The sequence below is a fragment of the Stomoxys calcitrans genome, chromosome 2 (genome assembly GCF_963082655.1).
Source record: "Stomoxys calcitrans chromosome 2, idStoCalc2.1, whole genome shotgun sequence".
NCBI classification, from domain to species: Eukaryota; Metazoa; Arthropoda; class Insecta; order Diptera; family Muscidae; genus Stomoxys; species Stomoxys calcitrans.
The window spans coordinates 208,417,608-208,438,173 of NC_081553.1; the positions used below are offsets into that span (position 1 = coordinate 208,417,608).

Consider the following 20,566-nt stretch of genomic DNA (forward strand, 5'->3'; position numbering starts at 1 on the left):
GCTAGCAGAGACATGTCGCTGCTTCATTATAGATTTCGTTTAAAATAATTGTAAATATCTATTAAAATCTCACGAACTGGGGCCGAATTACCGAATACATGAACGACTAATATCGTTCGCAATAGTTGCTGGTTTTTACGTTTGCTCAAAAGAATGAATGAAAGAATGACCCATGACAGCCGGTTGTACGTACAGGATTGACACGATGATGTCCTTCATTGGCAAGGGCTGCTGCCTCATTGTACAACACACTGCTACAACAACAACAGAATGACCAAAAACATTAACTCGTCGATGGTGTTGGCGGTTGGCTCCTGCTGCCTAGTTGTATATAAGTTGTTCAAATTCTATACTGTCATGAGGGTACGAATCTAGGCTATCATCCTAGTCGCCTCCATTGTCCAAATAATGCTCTCTCCATACCCTTAGCATACTATCTGTTTCTGAGAACATTTCATACCTACTGGATTTACCTGTACCAAATTTCTCAGTCTATTTACGATAAATGCCAAGTTTTACCGTGCGTTTACAAATACTTTTCAACAGCTTGCAGTCCATAAAATAATATTAAAACTCCCTCATACCAACAATTGACAATTTTTAAAATTTAAATCTATTGAATCTTTTATAAATGCCACCTCCAACTAATGATCTGTAACCTTCACGGTCAATTTTCTCTTATTTGAAATCCCTTACATACATTATAAAGTTGCCAGAATTTCTCAAATATTTTACAAATCGATGGCTTAATATAAAAAGAGCCTAACTCAATGTTTTCCAAAATTGTGTTTTTTTGTTTTTTCTGAAAGAAAAATTTCAGATGCCTCCTCCCTCAAAAATTTCGGGTGAATACAAAGCTTAGTCAATTTTTTCCTTCTCTTGTAAAGTAACAAAAAAGGGTTAGGTCCTTTTTAGATTAAACCATCGAAATACATTTAAACTGTCTGGAGTCCATATAATAATTTGAAAGGTCTTTCATACAAACCACTGAACATTTTTAAAATTTTAATCTATTTTATATCTGACTCCTCACGTCATGTCCACACTTTTGTCGAAATCACAATAAAGAACTATATATTTTTAAATTCCTCATCTATAGGAGTTTTTTACCCACCACATCGAAATATCTACCTGAAACCACCATAGGATACATGGGAGGTATAAAATGTAGTCATTCCCATGAAGTATATATTCTTGATCGTCTTGACATTCTAAATCGTCATGTCCGTACGTCCGTCAGTGGAAATAGCGATAGCGGTTGAACAAATAAAGATATCCGCTTGAAATTTTGAACATATACTTTTTATTGATGTAGGACAATCCCTTGTTAGTTTTACTTACCGGATTGACGCGATGAAGTCCTTCATAGGCAAGGGCAGCCGCCTCAGTGTACAACACATTGCTACAACAACAACCAACGTGAATGTTGCTGTTGACCATTTGGTCAATCCTGTGCTCAGTATTTGTGCAAGAGCCGATGATGCCCGGACTCTTACCGAGACTCTCCACTCGATATCGCTGATTGTCCGCGTCTGCCGTTGCAGCTACTCCGTGTGGGCTATTCCACTATCCGCAACCTGTGGACGCGCCCTAAACACGCAGCTAAGCTTCTCGTGATAGCAATTAACACCACATGGTGCACACAGCTATCCCACGCCGGGGGCTGATGTAGGTCGTTGGGGATTGTAAAAGGGCCAAATCGATTCATATTCCCATATAAAATGGTCCTTCGGTTTGACTTTTTGAGCCTCTTGAAGCCGCAATAATCATCCGATTTGTTTGAAATTTTGCACGGAGTGTTTTTTTATGACTTCCAACAGCGGTGCTTAGTACGATCGACATCTGTTTATAACCTGATATAGCTACGGCCCGAAGTATGCACTTGAACTAAGTCCATTTGTGTCAATTTTCAGCAGGTGGTGGATTCTCAAGATTCGGCCCGGCCGAACTTAGCAGTTTTTTTGTTTTATTAATATTTTATATCAAAATAATAAATACCTTATTATATAACACGAATGTTTGTGTATGTAAACCATCATCATCTTGATTTTACAGACTTTCCATTATTTTTGATTTTGTTTCTATAAGTGATGAATTTGAATTTTGTTTCTATAATTGATTGTTTATTTTTTTATTGTGTTAAATAATATCTATTATTGTATGCCTTACAAAAATCGCAAAATACGAACCAGAGCAAGGAACAACTTGATCAAATGAAAGCTATTAAAAATGCACCACCTTCTCATTTAGCCAAAAATAAATCGGATAAGGTATTTTCGTTTAAGTTTTTGTTTATGTTAAATTATTGTTGTTACTTCGCTTTACAATGTATGCTAGTGAGAGTGCAGCTGAATTTTATTTACTCTTAATTGCGAGTACATAACGAGTATATATATATGTATGTATTTATGGTACCACTCAAATATATTTACAATATCTAACGGTTTTTATGATGAAATAGATTTTATATTTAATTGAATTTTCTATCATCATCCTCTGGAATCTTGCTATTTAGATTTTTGTATTTCTTTTAAAATTGTCTCCACTACTTAGAAGCTCTAGAAATACACCTCCTTGAGGTGTCCCTTTACTAATACATCTCTGGGGGCTAATTCTCCCATCCGTAATCGAGTTTCACATTTTTTGGATTATGGCATCCGTTATTGAATAATTCTATTCGAAACTAGAATAGAAATGTGCGAGTTTTTGCCCGCAGCAAATTACCTATTCTAAAGAACAAATGTTCGTCTATTTTCTAGATACTAGGCTAAAAATAGGACATAGAAGTGTTTATTTCATAATATATGCATATTTTTGATCCCTTAAATTGGACAAAAAATAACTTTGTGCTTAAGCCAAATTCGGAAAGCAAATTATCAGTTATCTACAAACATGGCCAAACCAAAAGTTGTATCATTTAACCAATAAATTTAAGGTAGTAGTATATTTTTTCAAGGAAAAGGTTCTGACTTTATCCAATTGTAATTTGGCTGTTGTTTTCCTTGTGCCTGCCCGTAAAAACAAACATCCCAGAAGCACCGTTGGCTGTGCTAGAGGCGACGTAATCTACATATGTTTTGTCCTCTTTTTAACATAAACAATAATTTATAGTGTAAAAACGGTAAAATATGGTTGAAAAACAATCGCATATTGTTTAAAGCTTGTTTAATTTTTTTGTAGTAATAACTTTTTTTAATAACCATTATTTGCTTTGTTTACCTTTGAGATGTCAAAATATGCTGGGCGTATCGATTTTTGTCTCCCGAAATCGATGACTTTTTGAAAAATTACATCCATAAGCCATGATACAATTTGTACTTACGGAACCATGGCAAAACCATTAAAGGTGGTCTCATTTGTACAACAACCACAAATCATATGGTGCAATCCGCCATCTTGTCAACAAGCTGATCGACGTTTTGCCAACACACACGAAAAAATTTGTATGCGTGTGTGTATATGTGTTCGTACATGAGCAGAGAATGTGCGAGAAAGAAGATGACAATAAAGAGAATGCAAACAATGATCTGACATCTTAATACCTTCAAACTTGGTCGGCTGTTAACAGCTGTTCGCGTGAGACCACCTTTATAAATCCGCCTTGTTACGGAACGGAATTAATCTCCGAACAAAAACTCGCTCGATAACGAATGCGAGAATAAGACCACTGAATATCGATAAATTGCCCCAGCTATCCGTAATACATATCTTAATAATCAGATTGAGGTCTAAGGTTTTCAATTCCTTCACGATTGACTTTGGTATTAAATTATTGGAGACATCTTCAATGTCAAGAAATGTACCACTGACAAAAACGATAGCAGATTACGTAATAAAGAGAGGTTATAGTTGACTTGTCCCCTATCCTAGGCGTATTTAATAAGGTGGCCGCAACGGCTAATTGCTACACAAAGCATCTTTTTTGGGAACTTGATGTGTCAAATTTTGTAAACAGGGCGAATAAAATTCGATTTGCCTTGACATTTAAAATTTTCGGCAAATTTGCTTCCACCAATCAGAGCAGGAAGAAAGAAGTTTATTAATTTTTGAGTGTCAAGCAAGTAAACACATATTTAAAAATGTTTAAAATTCCAATTAGCTCCAGAGTTTTTACCCACAAAACCACCAAGATGGCAGGTTTAAACAGTTCTCATTAGGTTGTTGGGTTGTATGCGGGAAAATTAACGTATGGCTCAAATAGGAAGATTGTGGTGAGAGCTCAATCACCACAATGTGGGGTTGTGTACCCCTATTTGGTTCTTGCATATCTGTGGGATTTTTAGGTCAATTGAAAAGAAAGGTTAAAGTTTGTTGGCCACAAGGATGACGTTGTCATCATGATGTGTGGCCGTTCAGAGTGCATATAGTATGCTGCCAAAATTGGCCAATGGACTTGGCGAAAACCCCCGAAAGAGCATGTTGTTACTATTCATCAATCCTAGGTAACTTGGTTTGTTCAGGGGACCTCTCCTAGATGTGATGGAACTGCCGCTCTCACTACAGAGAGTCCTGAAAAGCCATTGCAATGTCAGGAGTTTGACATTGAGCTAGACACATTGGAGTAGGAGTCATAGACTGTTGAGCACCTGAAATTGCGGCAGTAGGTGTAGGATTATGGCTACACAAACACCTATTTTCCCTGTCTAAATTATTTTCGGGCAAAAACCCTTCCGCCATTCTTGACTACTATAGCTTTAAATGGCATATTGGAGGGAACTTCTTTAGACCGCCTGGCCGTTTTGTCATGCATGTTGTCTCCTAATCTTCTTCATTCTAATGTCTGGCATTGCACTGACGTAAATGTTATCAGTGTTCCTCTGCGCTTTTTGAATCTTACGGGGAAGACACAATGGACCTAAGATCCCTAAGTGAAGATGATAGTGAATGAGGTTCTTAGACGCGTGCAATTATATACCCTAAGTTTTAAAACCATAACAACAGCAACTACAATTTACAAAAAATTTATTTTGAAGATAATATTTTTGTTCGGCGAATTCAAAAATGAATTGACTTATCGAATTCTCGCAGCTGAGTTGATGCGGTCACCTGATAAATACGCCTTGCCCCTTTCTATAAGCACAGTGCTTGCTTTTTTTGTTATCATATTTTATTTGCCAGACATCATATTTCAATGTATAATTTAGGTGGGGCCTTGGCTATCATTTTATTGTATAAGATTTTTTTGAACAGCTTTTTATAAAACAATAGTTATAATAATCGTTGATATTGTAAATAAAAGTATGTATAACATGTTTTAAGAAAAAATAAATCTTGCTCTACATACAAATAATATCCTTTTCTTTACATACAATATACCCTTCTTTATACATATATATTTTTAAAAATATTTAAAATTAATTATTTTCCATATATAAATATTGGCTAATTTTTATATGAAATTATTTTCTTACATGACATTGATCAACCACCGATGACGTGTGTGTGCTATGTGTCCTTCATACATGATATCTGTGTGAAATATATACAATGGTGTTTTTAATGTGTGTCTGAAACTCAAATTCAACTCTTGCTGCCATCTACACCAATGCTGTTTACACTATCATACGTAACTAAAACAAAACTCTTTTGCCTACATTGCTACAACAGTCAACGCCGGTTGGTTCATTACAAACAGGTCATGAAGTTATCATTTCACCAAATAAAGATCGTCATAATATTACTGGCAAGGTAATGTATACAAAACGTTTATTTCTTCTTAAATTCAAAGTAAAAACATACATACATACATTTATCATATTTAAAGACACGAAAGTATTCTATTCTTATATATATAAACTAGACACATCTTCACATACATCTTTTTATATATAAAAAAAACGTATGTTCTTCCTTTTCAACAAATATTTCTTTGGGTTTTATACTGTGTATTATTTTGGTTTCTTAACATATTTTTATAATTATTTTGAATTTACTCTTTTTCGTTTGGAAAACAAAAACACATATGATCCTTCAACTTCTTAAGGAGGGTTCTTATTATGATTTTGACGACGATGAGGAAGAGTATTTAGTTTTGGAGGTTAGCTTTTCTATTCTATTTACGAACTACATACATATAATTTAAGGTGTTTGTGGTAGCCTTTAATAGAGTATCTTGCTAGATACATACAATACAAACAAAACCGTACACTTGTATACAGCTAGAGTTATGTCAGAGTAGTGCACTAATTATCAGAACAAACTTGGAACACCTTACAACAGGCTTCAATTATGTTTCCCTATGTTGACTTTATCCAATTACCTAAACAACAAAAGTACCTAAAGTTTGCTGAATTTCCTACCGAACTCCTCTTTACCATCTACTTATACTATATAATGCTTTGCTTTTAAACTTTTAATATTGCTTAATATTATTGTAAAGACTACCTTTAATAAACCATGTAATGTATAAGGTATTAAAGTATTTTGACTAATTTGTTTTTGTAACTAACAATTTTGTGTGGTGCTAATAATGAATAATACTACATATTTATGATGAAATTTGTAGTACAAGAATTTGATATCCCTTAAAGATAAACACCCAGGCAAGAGAATCATAATCAAATTAACACATCTTATTGGCAAAAATTGTGGGTGTCATAAAATGTTAAGTTTTTCATTAGGTTAGCAAACATTGAAACTTATTGGAGCTTTTAAAATATGGCAGCAATATACCATGTCTATGTCCAAGCTCAATGAAGTGCTTGTTACATACTACTCACTTAGCTGGCTATCACAGAACATTTGTTTCTCTAACCAAACTCAGAATAGATTCTAAGTGCCTCGATCTTCTGCGACATCTAACTTCGAGATATCATTCTCCACTTGATCTTTCCAAAGGACTTCTTCGCAGGTGCTTCTTCATTCATTCTGACATGACCTAGTTAACGCAATGGATGTATTTTGACACGGCGTCATACGGCTCGTGGTTCAAACGACGCCGATAGTCTCCATCAATACATTGCTTGCTTTCTCTCAACCACTCAAAGTACTACCACCTCTGCTTTCACAAATACCTATGCTTTGGAACCATAAAAAATACAGACAGTACCAGTGTCTTGCATACGTTAATTTTCGTCTTTCGAAACGTGGCTTTGTTCCTTGCCTAATCCAAAGTAGCATATGTAGCCAATATTGGTCTTCATTTTCTTCAAAACTGGTGTCATTCGTTTGGTTCACGTTGGTCCAGGGTAGACAAAATTGTTGAATATCTTAAAGGTATAGTGTCCAATTTCCGGCTGAACAGGGCGTTGCGAGAGTTGATACCATCCATTTTTGTCTTATCTTCATTTACTGCTACACCAACTTTCACTGACTCTCTTTCGATCTTTTCAAAGGCTGCAGTTAATGCTTTTGGTTTCCGACACATAATATCAAAGTCGCCGGCAAGCACCTATTTTGAGTAGTGTGCCGCACCTATTCACATTTTCACCAACCAAATTTTAAAGACATCACACGATTAGTTGTCTTGAAACCTGAACCCTGAAACCTGTTTTGATATTGAACGATTCGGAGAGGTTCTTTCCTATTCTTACTGAGAAACGTGTGCTAGCAAGCGTCATGTGGCCTGAAATTGGAGCTGGCAAACCATAGATTACCACGACAGTCGATAGTTTTAATAATAAATATGGATAGTATCGATACTATCGTTATCTCCACCTATATTTCAAATGAAAATGAGAAGTAAAAATCAGGCGATCGATATATAAAGAAGCAATATTAATGCACAGACCAAATAAAACCTAGGTTAATAAAGTCAGTTGGAAGTCATGGAAAAAATCATTGTACAAAATGTTAGTCTAATCGGATGAAAATTGCGCCTCTATAGGCGCAATATATCTTAAAGGTTACATTCAATGTCGGATTGCTTATTTTTGTTAATTTTGCAAAAAATGGAATCTTTGCGATAGTATCCATTGGAAAAATATCAATCGTTATTCAGTCAATAAATTAAATATCGAAAGTGTCATTGATATTTTGCCAGCTCTGCCTTTAAACGAAGGCGGCTTTGTTAGTAATTGTCAACCTGTCCTTCTCAGGTCTTTTCTCAGCCTATAACGGATTTACCAGATCTTAAGCTGTTACGGTTTGATTCTTTGGTAAAATTTCCGGACTTGTTTGTGACTCCTGTACATCTCGTTTCCCTCACACTCACGTCTTTCCACTTCACTCTTCTTTCTGCGCTTTGTTGGGTTCAGTAGAATTTCGATACTCTTGGTCGTACTATGGGTTTCTTGGACAGTAAGCTAATGGATCAGATGAGTGGAGTATGCCATTTCCCTCTGTTGCGTTTGCAGTTTTTTTGTGTTGCGTTTGCAGCTTTTTATGTGGCAGACGTTTCTCCTCTTCCTTTTGTCCTGATACCTCTCCTTTACTTCACGCGTTGCTACAGATTGCAGCTTTTCGCTGTATGCCGCTTTGTTAGGTTCAGTAGAATTTCGACACTCTTGGCCGTACTATGGGTTTCTTGGGGTTGGCTTCTGCGCCATAATATTATCTGGACAGTAAGCTATAGGATCAGATGGATGGAGTATGCCGTTTCCCTCTGTTGCGTTTGCACTTTTTTGTCCCCCAGCAGTTTTCGACGTCTCACCGCTCTTAGACGAATGCCCAAGGCCAAAACAGAATGAATGCGTTGAGCTTTGTTTTTGAGCGTTGCGTTGAAAAATGCAACTCTGCAAACAAATCCCACAACTACCAACCCATAAAGTTCTTAAAGTACGAAGAAATATCGCCGTTTCTTTTTTCTACAATCCTACGTATAGGTAAGAGAGATATACATCCGAACCCTACAAGACCTTCTATGCTCTAAGGCACCTTGCTTTCCGCCTTCCATTTCGTTTTATATTCCGATTATTGGATTGGCAAATCTGAGCTCGTATTGAGACGAAAATTTCTTTGGAAAACCAAATCCCTTTCAAATCTTTCGAAATACTTGCCCTATATTTACACAAATTATACCGCATTATACGTTTAATTAAAAAAAAACTTGCATTATTTTGCTGCGTTTTTACGAATACAAATTTAGAATTAAAATTTTTGTACGAATTTTTACACTACAGGGTTCCAAAAAATAAGCCAACTTGCCATAAATTGGGTTCCACTCACCTATACTTGCTTGGGTGTTTATTTTTCAAAATGTTTATATGTTCACCAACATCACTATCTTGGGATAAAAATATCTAGTAAAACTTGATCTGGAATTCCAAAGTATTCACCTTCTTTGTATAAGGGAGCTGCATATATTTATATTAAACATTCTATTATGAACTCTATAAATTACTCGAAACGTGAAATTGCCTTTCCTTTTTCATTTTCTAAGTTTTGATTGTTTCTCAATGTCCGATCGCAGGTTATATTAAATATTGTTAATATTGAAAGGTGTTGAGGTACTTCTGTACACAATTTTATTTAATTTTTTTTAATTTAATTGCCAAAAATTGTACTATCGTGTGACTTTATACTTAAATAAATTGTGCAAATGCGTCCGGAAGCTGATATCGTAACCTAATCTGTTTTCATGATATGTTTTCAAACCTGCAATAGTAAAAAAGTAAATCTTGACGATAATGAATCCTTGCCTTGACGATAATAAATCCTTGGCACATTAAGGTTTGTTCTCTAAGGCTTGCTCATCTTTTACAGCATAAACACAAAAGTCCACAACGTCAAGTTGTTTAACATGGTATTTCTAATAGCAAGAAACCGAAAACTTCGCTCCTAACGTTTTCTCTTCTCAGAACAATCTCTCCAAAAATATTGCCACATTTCCATAAAGATTGAACAATGTTAACAACATTTTCTATAGTTTTTTTTTCAAGCTTGCTTACCATAAGAGGGTATTCCCATCACATCAGCGCTTTCCAAAGTTATGGAGAGCATTTGGTTGTTATAAGAGTATGATGGGTCTTCATTCTAAATTCTATATTTGGGTTCTACTAAATATCCAGATGCAGGAACACTGCGACTTTGATTGGGGTGGGCAGTTGAAGTAAGTTGCGTGTTCTCATGTTACACGATACCAGTAATCAACAGGGGCCGAATTACCGCATAAGTGAACGAGTGCGCTTTCGAATCGAATGAAATTTTATCTCGTATTTAATAGATAATTATGAATTTGCAAAGTAAGTGACAAAGTCTTTAAGTAGAGATGTCTGTAACACCCAAAGCCATGATCGTACAATCTTTCGGAAGACTTTTCCACTTTGTTTTTGCTGTAAGTGACACAACCTGAATTCGACCTTTAAAGTGCTTGGGATTTTTCAAAAAATGTGGCCAAAATTACTTCACTGCCTCTGAAATCTTCCAATCTGGCGAAAACAAATTTCATATATGGGCAGGGACTTTTTTCAATGGAGACGGTAGTATATTCACTCTATCTATATGGTGTGTAATTGCTTATGTAACTTTATTTGGATGCACTAAAAAAAGGTTACGTCACTTGCTGAAAACTAAAAGTTGAAAGGCACCATGAATATTAGGTTGTCATAATGTGCCTATTGAAAATGTCACCAATAAAAGAAAACGTAAACAAGCAATGAATTCAAACCAAGGCGGATTTAAAAATGTGTTCTCACGCGAACAGCTGTTAGCAGCCGGCCAGCTTTGACGGTATTAAGTTGACAGATTTTTGTTTGCATTTTCTTTGTTTTTATCTTCTTTTTCGCATATTCTCTGCTCATGTACGCACACGTATGCACACACGCACACAAATTTCTTTATGTGTGTTGGCAAAACGTCGATCAGCTTGATGGAAAGATTGGCGGATTGCACCTTATGATTTGTGGTTGTTGTACAAATGAGACCACCTTTAATTGTTTCGCCATGAATTCAAACGAAGAACAAATTGCCATCTTTAATGGATAGTACATTCAAAATATCGTATTATCGCTTTTCGCGAACTTATTTTTGGGGAATTCTGTGACTTTATCTTATATGAAATGAATAATTTAATAAGAGCCATTATGTTGTCTACGAAACTTGTAAATTCTTATATCGGGTACTATATATTGTATGCGGACATTGGGAGAGGATTTTCTTTCAATAGAATAGAACTTTCCTAATTGATTTCCCTTTGGCTTTAGTTAAACATTTATTTCTATATTATCAGTAACAGTAATTTGTGTTATTTTTGTTTGTTTTTGGTGGCTAAGGGTTTACCTATTTTGTTGTTTCTTTAGATAAAACCACAGACTGTTCTTTTAAATTGTTTCTTATCCAAACTGTTATAAAACAAAGAATTTTTTGTCAAACAACAACTAAAACTTACAAAAAATTACTTTTATTATTTTTTTTTTTTTTGTTTTTCATAATTCCAAAACCCAACCAAATTAACTGTACTACCTACCATTTAATGTATGAAAAACCAAACATGTTTGTAACACCTCCTAACCAATTTTTTTGAAAATCAAATATCTAAAAATGAATATGCAACTACAACCATCATCGTGCAAACACTGGGTATTGAATGACAATGTTCGAAATTTCCAAATTTTCAACCACTACATCCTATAATATTGTGATTGTTGATTGACTGATTGCAACATTGATGCAACTGCCCGCAACCAAAACACCTTCTCTTCATTATTATGTGGACAACAATGTTTTTTTTCTCTTGAATAAATTGCAACCCTGTTGTCATTGATTGCTCCTCGATTGGCTCATTCGATATACAGACAAATGCCAAAGGAGGTGTTGCCGCGTGGCCAGATGTACCCAAACCAGGTGCTACACTGGGCAATCTTACGCCTGCCGATAGGCATGGTTCTGTACAGGTAAGTTTATTGAGTGTGAAATGTCATTTAAGTTCCATGTTTTATTGTTTCTATCTCTTTCTCTCTATTCAAAAACGTCCTTTGAGTTTTCTTGTTAATTGCATATCAAACAAATTATACAAATTATCTCTATATCTAAAAAGAACAATGTTGACATATATGTTACCAAAAATATAAATTGAATATATTTAGTATTTAAAGCATAGAATTATGTTTAAAGTTCTGAATCATAGGATATACCGGCCATTACAGTTTATGTTGTTGTTTTTTTTTTTGTATATTTTTTAAAAACTATTATTTAAATGTTTTCTGATAATATCCTACCCTTGTACTGCGTTTTTCTTTCCTTCCAATTTTTTTGTGAAACATTTTACTTTTTTTTATAACTCTTCTTTCTATAACAACCAAATACTACCACAAAATATTTTGAAACTGCGTTCTCAAATCTCCACACCGAAACAACAGACCCTAATATTTTTGGTGTTTTCTGTTCTAATGTTTTCACTTGATTTACTCTACATTAATTCAAGGTATCTAATTCTCTCCTATTTCTCTTCTCCTTTGGGGAGGAAACTTTCTTACTTATTTTTTTGTTTATTATTTTTTTTTTTTTGGAAAAATAGTAGATCAGTGATACTCCCACGACATAATGAAGCAAGTATGGATAGCGAATGTTAGGTATATTTCACGAAGTAGCGTATGTATGATGTATCGATATGGTTGTGCTGGTTTTAAATTGTTTCCTCATGTTAAATTAAATTGATATCCCATATGTTGCATTACCCGTTTTGAAGTTTAAAAACCCTTTAAATTATATATTATAATGGGGTCTTCACTTGTTTTAAATTGTGTTAATTTTATTATACCCTGCTTATGGCAAAAAATAAGGTAGTCTCTGTCCATCGAAACCAAGTGTAGGTTTCTTTCTATGATCTCTATAACTTTGATAAACATACAGCCAAATCCATTTACGCTGTAAAACGAATGACTTTCTTTTGCTTAGATATCAAAATCAGCTGAATTAAGATACGAAAACAGCAGATTTTGATCAATCAGTCAACGAAAGCCTTTCTTTGCACGACACAATTGTTTGGGGGTTGGAAGTTTTCTATAAGTTGGGGCCTATAGTAGGCTCAGTTGTTTGCCACTGCTGCAGGTGAGAGTGCCGGAGTGTCAGCGGACAACGTCAGACTTACAAACAAGGAAGAGACGTATAACCCAGAGGGATGAGCAGTTCATCTCCACTTTCAAGTAAAGGTGGTGTTTCCAATTTAGTCTTAGACAATGACAATATTAATGAAACAGCCGAATCTAGAGATGAGTTCAGTGGGAAGATATCAGAAGTGAGCGAGAACATTGGTAAGCTCACAACAAGACTAAATAAATTATCCGGGGCACAACGAAGGAAATTCAAGAGTATGTACCGGCATGTCGGGCAAAAATGCAGGATGTTCTTAAAATGCAATTGATATTCCAACCACTTCTACGGAAGCTGGAAGAATGATTAGGTCTCCCAAAGAGTGGAGCACTGTGAAGCCGCTAAAAAAGAAAAAGAGCTCGCCGGTCTCGAGTACTCTGGGAAGATCAAGCTAGGCCAGAGAAAAAGTCGCAAGGAAGCGCATAGCGTCCTGAATCTTTAGGGAGGACAGTGGCTTCCATAAGTAAAAAAAACAGCCATCTCAGAAAGGAAGATTGTCGCTAAAAATTTAAACAGCCGCTATCTTCCGCCAAAGAAGCCATAAGATACAATAAAGACGAGCTGAAGTATGCTATTATCGTTGTCAGCAGTGCATCTTGAAGCTGCGGATGGCAAAAGCACTATGTATTGATACCGTCAACAAGCGCGTTGGACATATCCCACTCCCTGGAATGGCGCTAATTTCAACTTGTTGAAGATGAACATCCCCCAGTTCACAGGCGACGGTCTTCATTGAAGGATGGGTTAGCAAATTCGCGACAGAAACTATGGTGAAAGCCTTAAGCAAGCAAACCCACGGTTTGGTCGCTGAGAAATGGGAGGCTTTCCACATGAAGAAAAGTGAGACAGGAACTATCCTTGTGGTGTGCCTTGATCAAATCTCCATGACAAGTTTGTGTCCAAAGCTGTGTTTTTCAAGATTGGGAAGATAGGCAAAGGATTTCATCTTAAAAAATCAGGTATTGCTGTTACGGGTGACTCAATGCAGCCTAGCGAACAGAGAGCCGATCACTAGACCTTCATCGATTCTCAAGAAAGGCTTTACTGGAGAAACAATCATCGAGATTATCCAGATAAACCTGCACCGTAGCGAAACAACGACACACGCCTAGTGAAAAATACTTTTACCACTTGCAAATGTGGCTATGAACATTTCATTAAGGAGCAGGGGCATTTTCACATGACAATGAATGCTGTTTGATTAAATTTTAAGCTTAATGGGCCTCCTTTTTATAGCCGAGTCCGAACGGCGTACCGCAGAGCGGTACCCCTTTGGGTAGAAGTTTGACATGGCAAAGTACCTCAAAAATGTCGCCATAATTGGGAGGGATAACCACAGCTGAAAATTTTTTCTGATTTTCTCGCCAGGGTTCGAACCCAGACGTTCAGCGTCATATGCGGACATGCTAACCTCTGATAATACCTTCTTTTCGGCGATTCAAGTATTGTGGCATAAATAAAAATTCGCTTCAATCGTCATACCTAACCCGGAGATCTTGCATTTTAAAAATTGCAGTAAAAGGGAGGGTCGGCTCCTCCTTAAAATATCAAAAATTAAATACCTTCTTTTCAGAGAATAGGCCCATTCATTCCGAAGAACTTTTTTGAAAATTGCGGTAACGTGGAGGGTCGGCTACCCCGTCACACATAAAAAAGGAAGGTATTCATGGAGTTCTGTAATTCAGGATTTATGTGCCTTTTTTCAAATCATCCTTATATATTTCTAAACTGAGCCTTATAAATGCTACAATTCCGTGGTGCCCTTGTGTCTTTCACCCTATCAAAAAAATGATCTCTAAAACTCTTCCTTTGATTAGTTGTCCGGACAACCAAGTCTACTAAAATTTCACTTGTATAACTAGCATATACTAAACTTTTCACCAAATACGATCCTTGCCAATGCCTATTATAGAGCTGAAGGGGGGATTTCTCTCATATTATTGAGTGTTGGGTGAGAAATTTATAATCAATATTTTACTCATAGAACTCTGCTATTTTGCTCGTAGAATTCAGTACCCGCGAAGTGGTACTGTAGGTCGCGTACTTATCCAGTAAAAATTTGCAGGGGGATTAAGCACAGCATTTACTCTCTCTTGCTACTTATTTGAATTAAACAGCTGGTTTTCATAAAAAAGCTATTCGATGCTGCAAATTCCTGCTGGGAAAAATGCTCCAGTAGAAATTTGCAAGATCTAAATTACCAAACTCTCAAAATGTTGCTCGCTCTCACGCATTCTCTCGCTCTCTTATGCTGGTAAATAAGGAACGCGAACGACTTCCGGTAACAATTTGTGCAAATTTGCACAATTTTTTGGAGCACGTGAATACACATTGTATTGTTTTCGTCGATATTTATTTCTTGTAGTGCGTTTTGACAGTTGTTCGGACGAGAAGTCGAACTCAATACTATTCTTTAAAGCAGAAACATTTTTTTTGTATCGAATTTTAATAAAAGATGCAATAATCAATTGTTACGAATGTGGTTATTTATCATAGTCGGTTAAATCCACTGTTTTTACAGATATCGATTTGTTGTCCAAATCTGTTGCGTCATTCGTCCCGTTAGTTGAGTTGGTAGCGTGCTCGGCTTACCTATAAGGTAGTATTGGGTGCAAAGCTATAGTCAGTCACTGTTGCTTCAAAACTACAATATAACTGCCAAAACCAGTCAATTTTTGTCACTTAATTCCTTTGGCAGTAAATGTGGCTCCACAATGGACTAATATTTATTAAATACCACGATTGTTTGATCAAATCTCTAGCAAAATTTACTTTCAGTCTTTAAATACTTGCTTCCCTATGGCGTGTGGTGTATTTGTATTCATTTTTCTTTTGGTAGCTTTATAAAAACAAAATTTCTATGTTGAACTTAGCTGCAGTGTACTCTTTAAATATCGGTATCTTAATTGTTATGAATGAAATGTGGAATTTGGAAGAAATCAATGTACTATCTGGAATTTTATGTTAGACGAAAATAAGCACACCAATATTAAAAAATTCAACGTCGACTTATTAATCTCGAAAATCCCTGTTGTTTCATATTAAGGTATCGATAGGTTTTTTTCACACACATTTCTAATTCCACTTCTTGCGCAACACCGTTGAGTAAATTTAGTCACCAACAAAGCTCTTCAATACGGGAAAGATTTAGTGTATTATGTAGAATGCTGGCAATTACTTTCTAAAATGTTTCGTTGCACTAGTAAAATTTGATTTTACACGTAGAAAGGTAAAACAATATCTTATAGTAGTTCTTCATTAATTGTTCGATCGCCCATTATCCATTCCATTTATTTGGAATTTCATTTTTCGCAATAAGTTGAGGTATGAGGAAAAATCAACAAGTTTTTATTGAGTTTTTGTATCTAAGTTACTTAATGGATTGTTCACATTCATGAATATATTATAGGACTTCTGATAAAATCTGCGAATACTAAACGAAGTTGTATTGCTCTACAATAAGTAGCAAAATATGCGCCTGTTTCACAAAGCTGAGCGATAAGCTATGGTAGTCAAAAAATATTGCCAGATCTACAGTTTGAAAAAAAAGTACGCTAGTGAAAAAAAAATCGCTAAAACACGTAAAAACAGAAAGTAGTCTTCACTAATCGGAGCAGTTGACATATGTCAAAAAAAAAAAAATACAAATTAAAGCGAATGCCTTAAACGCGCTCTGTTATTTGGAGGAAAGGAAAATGAAGCATATTTCAGTGACGGTGAAAATGAAGCATATTTCAGGCGAGATCGCAAATTTTCTCGAAATGACCTAAAACCAAGAGGTATACAATTTATGATAAATGTTCAATGAACTTTTTAGAAATGTTCATTAAATTCTTCACATGTTACTTTTTTGTGGATTAAGGATTGAGATTTCCTTATTTCTTATGCTCACGAAAGCCAAAATGCAAGTGAGTGTATTTGACGTTTGTCTTACAATTGACGCCAATGCACCCCAGGGATGATAAATGAAGTTTGTGAAATGGTATTAAAAACATTTAAAAAAGGTACGTTTTGTCTCAAAAATGTACCACTTGTGTTACCTATGCGGCTAAATCTTTCTCTCATTACTTAAACAAATGCAGTCCTAAGTGCATAGCAATTAAGAATTCATCTATAATGTACTGAGTGGAGGTCAGTTTCGGGGTATTTAATGTACGCATACATTGGCCACGTAAATGTCCTTGAATAATGATTGAATGATTGATTAGCATTAGCCTTTCTATATCTCATCCAAAGATTTTCCCCATAAATCCACATTCGACGTAGGTCGCACCCCTCATTTACTTCAGGGGGGCTTATTTTGTTATTCAATTTTCGATACAGTCATGCTTCCAAATCAATCCCCTAATTAAGTTTCAATATAAGATCCGCCGAAAATCCATGATCGTGGGTATACAAAAGATGGATCCGGCTAAACTTAGTGCTGCTTTTACTTGTTCGGTATTGGCAAATGCTGTCACCTCAAGTGACTTTATCTTTGCCCCTGTTCCTTAATGGAATATTCATGCGCAAATTTGCATTACTTCCTTGTCGCTGGAGTTATCTATGCTTTGATGGAATTTCTAGGTAATATTATGAAAATACTTTAGGAATGCAAATGTAAATTTTGCCCATGAACATTCCATTAAGGAGCAGGAGCAAACTTCTCACATATCAATGAGTGCATTCCGATTCAAATTTAAGCTTAATGTTAAGGGGCCTGCTTTTTATAGCCGAGTCCAAACGGTGTGCCGCAGTGCGACACCTCTTTGGAGAGAAGTTTTACATGGCATAGTACCTCACAAAAGTTGCCAGCATTAGGAAGTGAAAACCACCGCTGAAAATGTTTTCTGATGGTCCCGCCAGGATTCGAACCCAGGCTTTCAGCGTCAATGCTGATAGCCGTTTATAGAATTTAAACTCTTACCTTTCTTGAGACTTCGAAAACATAATGAAAAATTATTACTCTCCAAAAAGTACTCCCCGTGGGGTACCGTGGTACTTTCAATAACCATAACGTATGAAAAAAAAGTACAAAAGTATCAAAATTATCCACCCTGATACACCCATAGTGAAACCCGATTACAGAGCAAATGGCTTACGTCTTCTTTCGCATTGCCGCTCATCCGATTAGTCGTTTTTCTGCTTCTTATTGAAACGCAAATCAGCTGTTTGACTGATAGCGTGCGAGTGAATGAAAGCAACTAACTTAGTGAAACAGGCTGTAAGTTGCTGGACAAATGTGAGCTGTTTCTCATATAGCATTTCATCTAATAAATCACAAATTAAATTATAATGAGGATTGTTTGGTAAACGTATGGAAATTTCAATTCTGTTGCTAATTTTTTCTATAAGTACTAACATAGGAAATGAACATACACGAGTTACATTTAAAGTCATATCACTGCACTATTTACTTATTATAATCTGCACAAATATAAATGGAATATATCTCTTTTTTTTACTACATCGACACTGAAAAGGAAAATTTAAAAAGGAAAATTAAATCTTATGGTATTTGGCTTAAAAATCACCAGTTTTATTCATTATTTTACTTTATCCCATTCAGCTCTGGGAACTAGTTCATTACCATACTCTAGTAAACGGTTTTTGTGTCTTCTTGTGAAAAATGTAATGACGCTGATTGATGCAATAGTGAGCTGCGAACAAACTTTTATATGTGGATTTTTGTACGAACTTTCCAAAATCTTACGGAACGTTGTTCGATTGTTTTGTTGATCAACTTTGTCAAAGCTCTTCGCCTATATGCCTCCAAGATCATTTGTTTTGGTTAGCTGTTACCGCAGGGCGACCTGGTAGCCGAGTTGGTAGCTTGCTTGGATTACCAGTGCAGGGTCGTGGGTTCGATTTCCGGCAAAAGCCTTGGTCTTTCGCTACTGTGGTATCACAATGGACTTAAAATTGGTTGGATTTCCAGTGCAGGGGTCGTGGGTTCGATATCCGCCAGAAGCCTTGGTCAGTCGCTAATGTGGTATCACAATGGACTTAAAATTGTCTAAGCGAGTCTGTAAAGTACTGGGATAACTACCAAACCAATGGTTGCCCAAATTATTTATTAGTTGTTCATCAGCAGCGTACTTCGACAAATTACCAAGTCAAGCAGTCACAACATCGTAACGTTGTTTTATCAACACTTTCATGATGTTTGTTTCAGAGACAGGTTAAGAACACTTACCAGGGATACAAGGGATAGAATTGCGCACTAGTTTATTATCGATTGGCCATTTAACCGAACCCTGCATTATCGGGAAAACTCGCTTTTCTCTAAAGTCTATTGGAAGCAAAAAGTCCCTTAACTTCTAACTTAACTAAATTATTTGGAAAGATTTAGAGATGTGACCTGCAAACTGCTGTGCGGTTGGGTCATTCGGAGGCAAAGTGGTGGTGCAGAAGTTGTTTCTACGGCAGCAGCCGGGAAAACATCTAAGAAGGAATCATGCACACCGCAAGTGTCTGGCGTTCAGAGGTTGAGTGATGCTACATCTCTGTTAACAGAGGATACAAAGAATCTTGTGATGATGAGCTCTTGTCGGACACAAACCATAAAGCTAATAATAAATCTCATCCATTACCTTTGTGTTTCGTATAGACTCAAAAACTTCTGAATCGAGAGAATACAAAGAATCTTGTGATGATGAGCTCTTGTCGGACACAAACCATAAGGCTAATAACAAATCTCATCCATTACCTTTGTGTTTCGTATAGACTCAAAAACTTCTGAATCGAATTTGCTGAAGTTTTCCCCCGGACCCTCCCCTCAACTAGACTATAGTTATATCCAAACAGGGGCCGATCTGAATCGAATTTAAATAAGGAACCGACAAGCCTTGTAAATGCAAATTTGCCCATAAATATTCCATTAAAGAACAGGGGCAAACTTCTCACATATCAATGAGTGCTGTCCGATTCAAGTTTTAAGCTCAATGATAGGGGGCCTCCTTTTTATAGCCGAGTCCGAACGGCATGCCGCAGAAAAGTTTCAACATGGCATAGTACCTCATAACTGCCAGAATTAGGAGGCGATTACAACTGCTGAAAAAATTCTCACCAGGATTCGAACCCAGGCGCTCAGCGTCATAGGCGGACATGCTATCCCCTGCGTTACGTTGACCACCGACAAGCCTTATACAAGTCTAAATTCAGTGAAATCGGGCAATAAATCCGCTTTTTATGGGTTAAATAACCTGAATCGGAAAATCCGACCGTAATTGGCAGGGAGTTCAAGGAAACGAAGGGATTCCAAATTGGGCCGAAATTGAATAAAAAATGCTCCTGTACGATGAATTCGAAGATCAGTGTATATGACGGCTATATCTATGGTCTATATGGTCCGATATGACCAAATAAATAAATAAATCGAACAATAAATATGTCTGCCCTAAGCAGATCATTCTTTTTGGCAGCTGTATCTAAAAGATTCGATTTGAGTCACTCAAGGAGAAATATGGATCTGTGCCAAATTTCAGAAAGCTGTAGCGTAATTGCAACAGATGGCGGATATATGTACTACTGGTGAATATGTGGGCTATCGGGACAATGCGGCGTTTGTATAAAAGCTTTTTGAGAGTAGAATAATAATGCCAAATATGAGCCAAGA

At 36.2% G+C, this 20,566-nt stretch overlaps 1 protein-coding gene across 20 annotated transcripts in view; it reads left to right on the forward strand.

Annotated features, from left to right (window-relative positions):
* The window catches only part of LOC106083592 (casein kinase I), a 77,026-nt gene that overhangs the window by 41,762 nt on the left and 14,698 nt on the right, over nucleotides 1–20,566 (forward strand). For 6 of the 20 annotated variants that reach the window (XM_013246711.2, XM_013246712.2, XM_013246713.2 and 3 more), the window contains 4 exons: nucleotides 2,193–2,270; nucleotides 5,608–5,688; nucleotides 5,984–6,037; nucleotides 11,673–11,771. The exons of 2 other annotated variants lie outside the window; for them this stretch is intronic. In XM_013246711.2, coding sequence (XP_013102165.1) covers nucleotides 2,193–2,270; nucleotides 5,608–5,688; nucleotides 5,984–6,037; nucleotides 11,673–11,771 — 312 coding nt within the window. The remainder of the gene's footprint in view (nucleotides 1–2,192; nucleotides 2,271–5,607; nucleotides 5,689–5,983; nucleotides 6,038–11,672; nucleotides 11,772–20,566) is intronic. 12 more of the 20 variants (XM_013246715.2, XM_059362333.1, XM_059362335.1 and 9 more) reach the window with 6 other exon arrangements.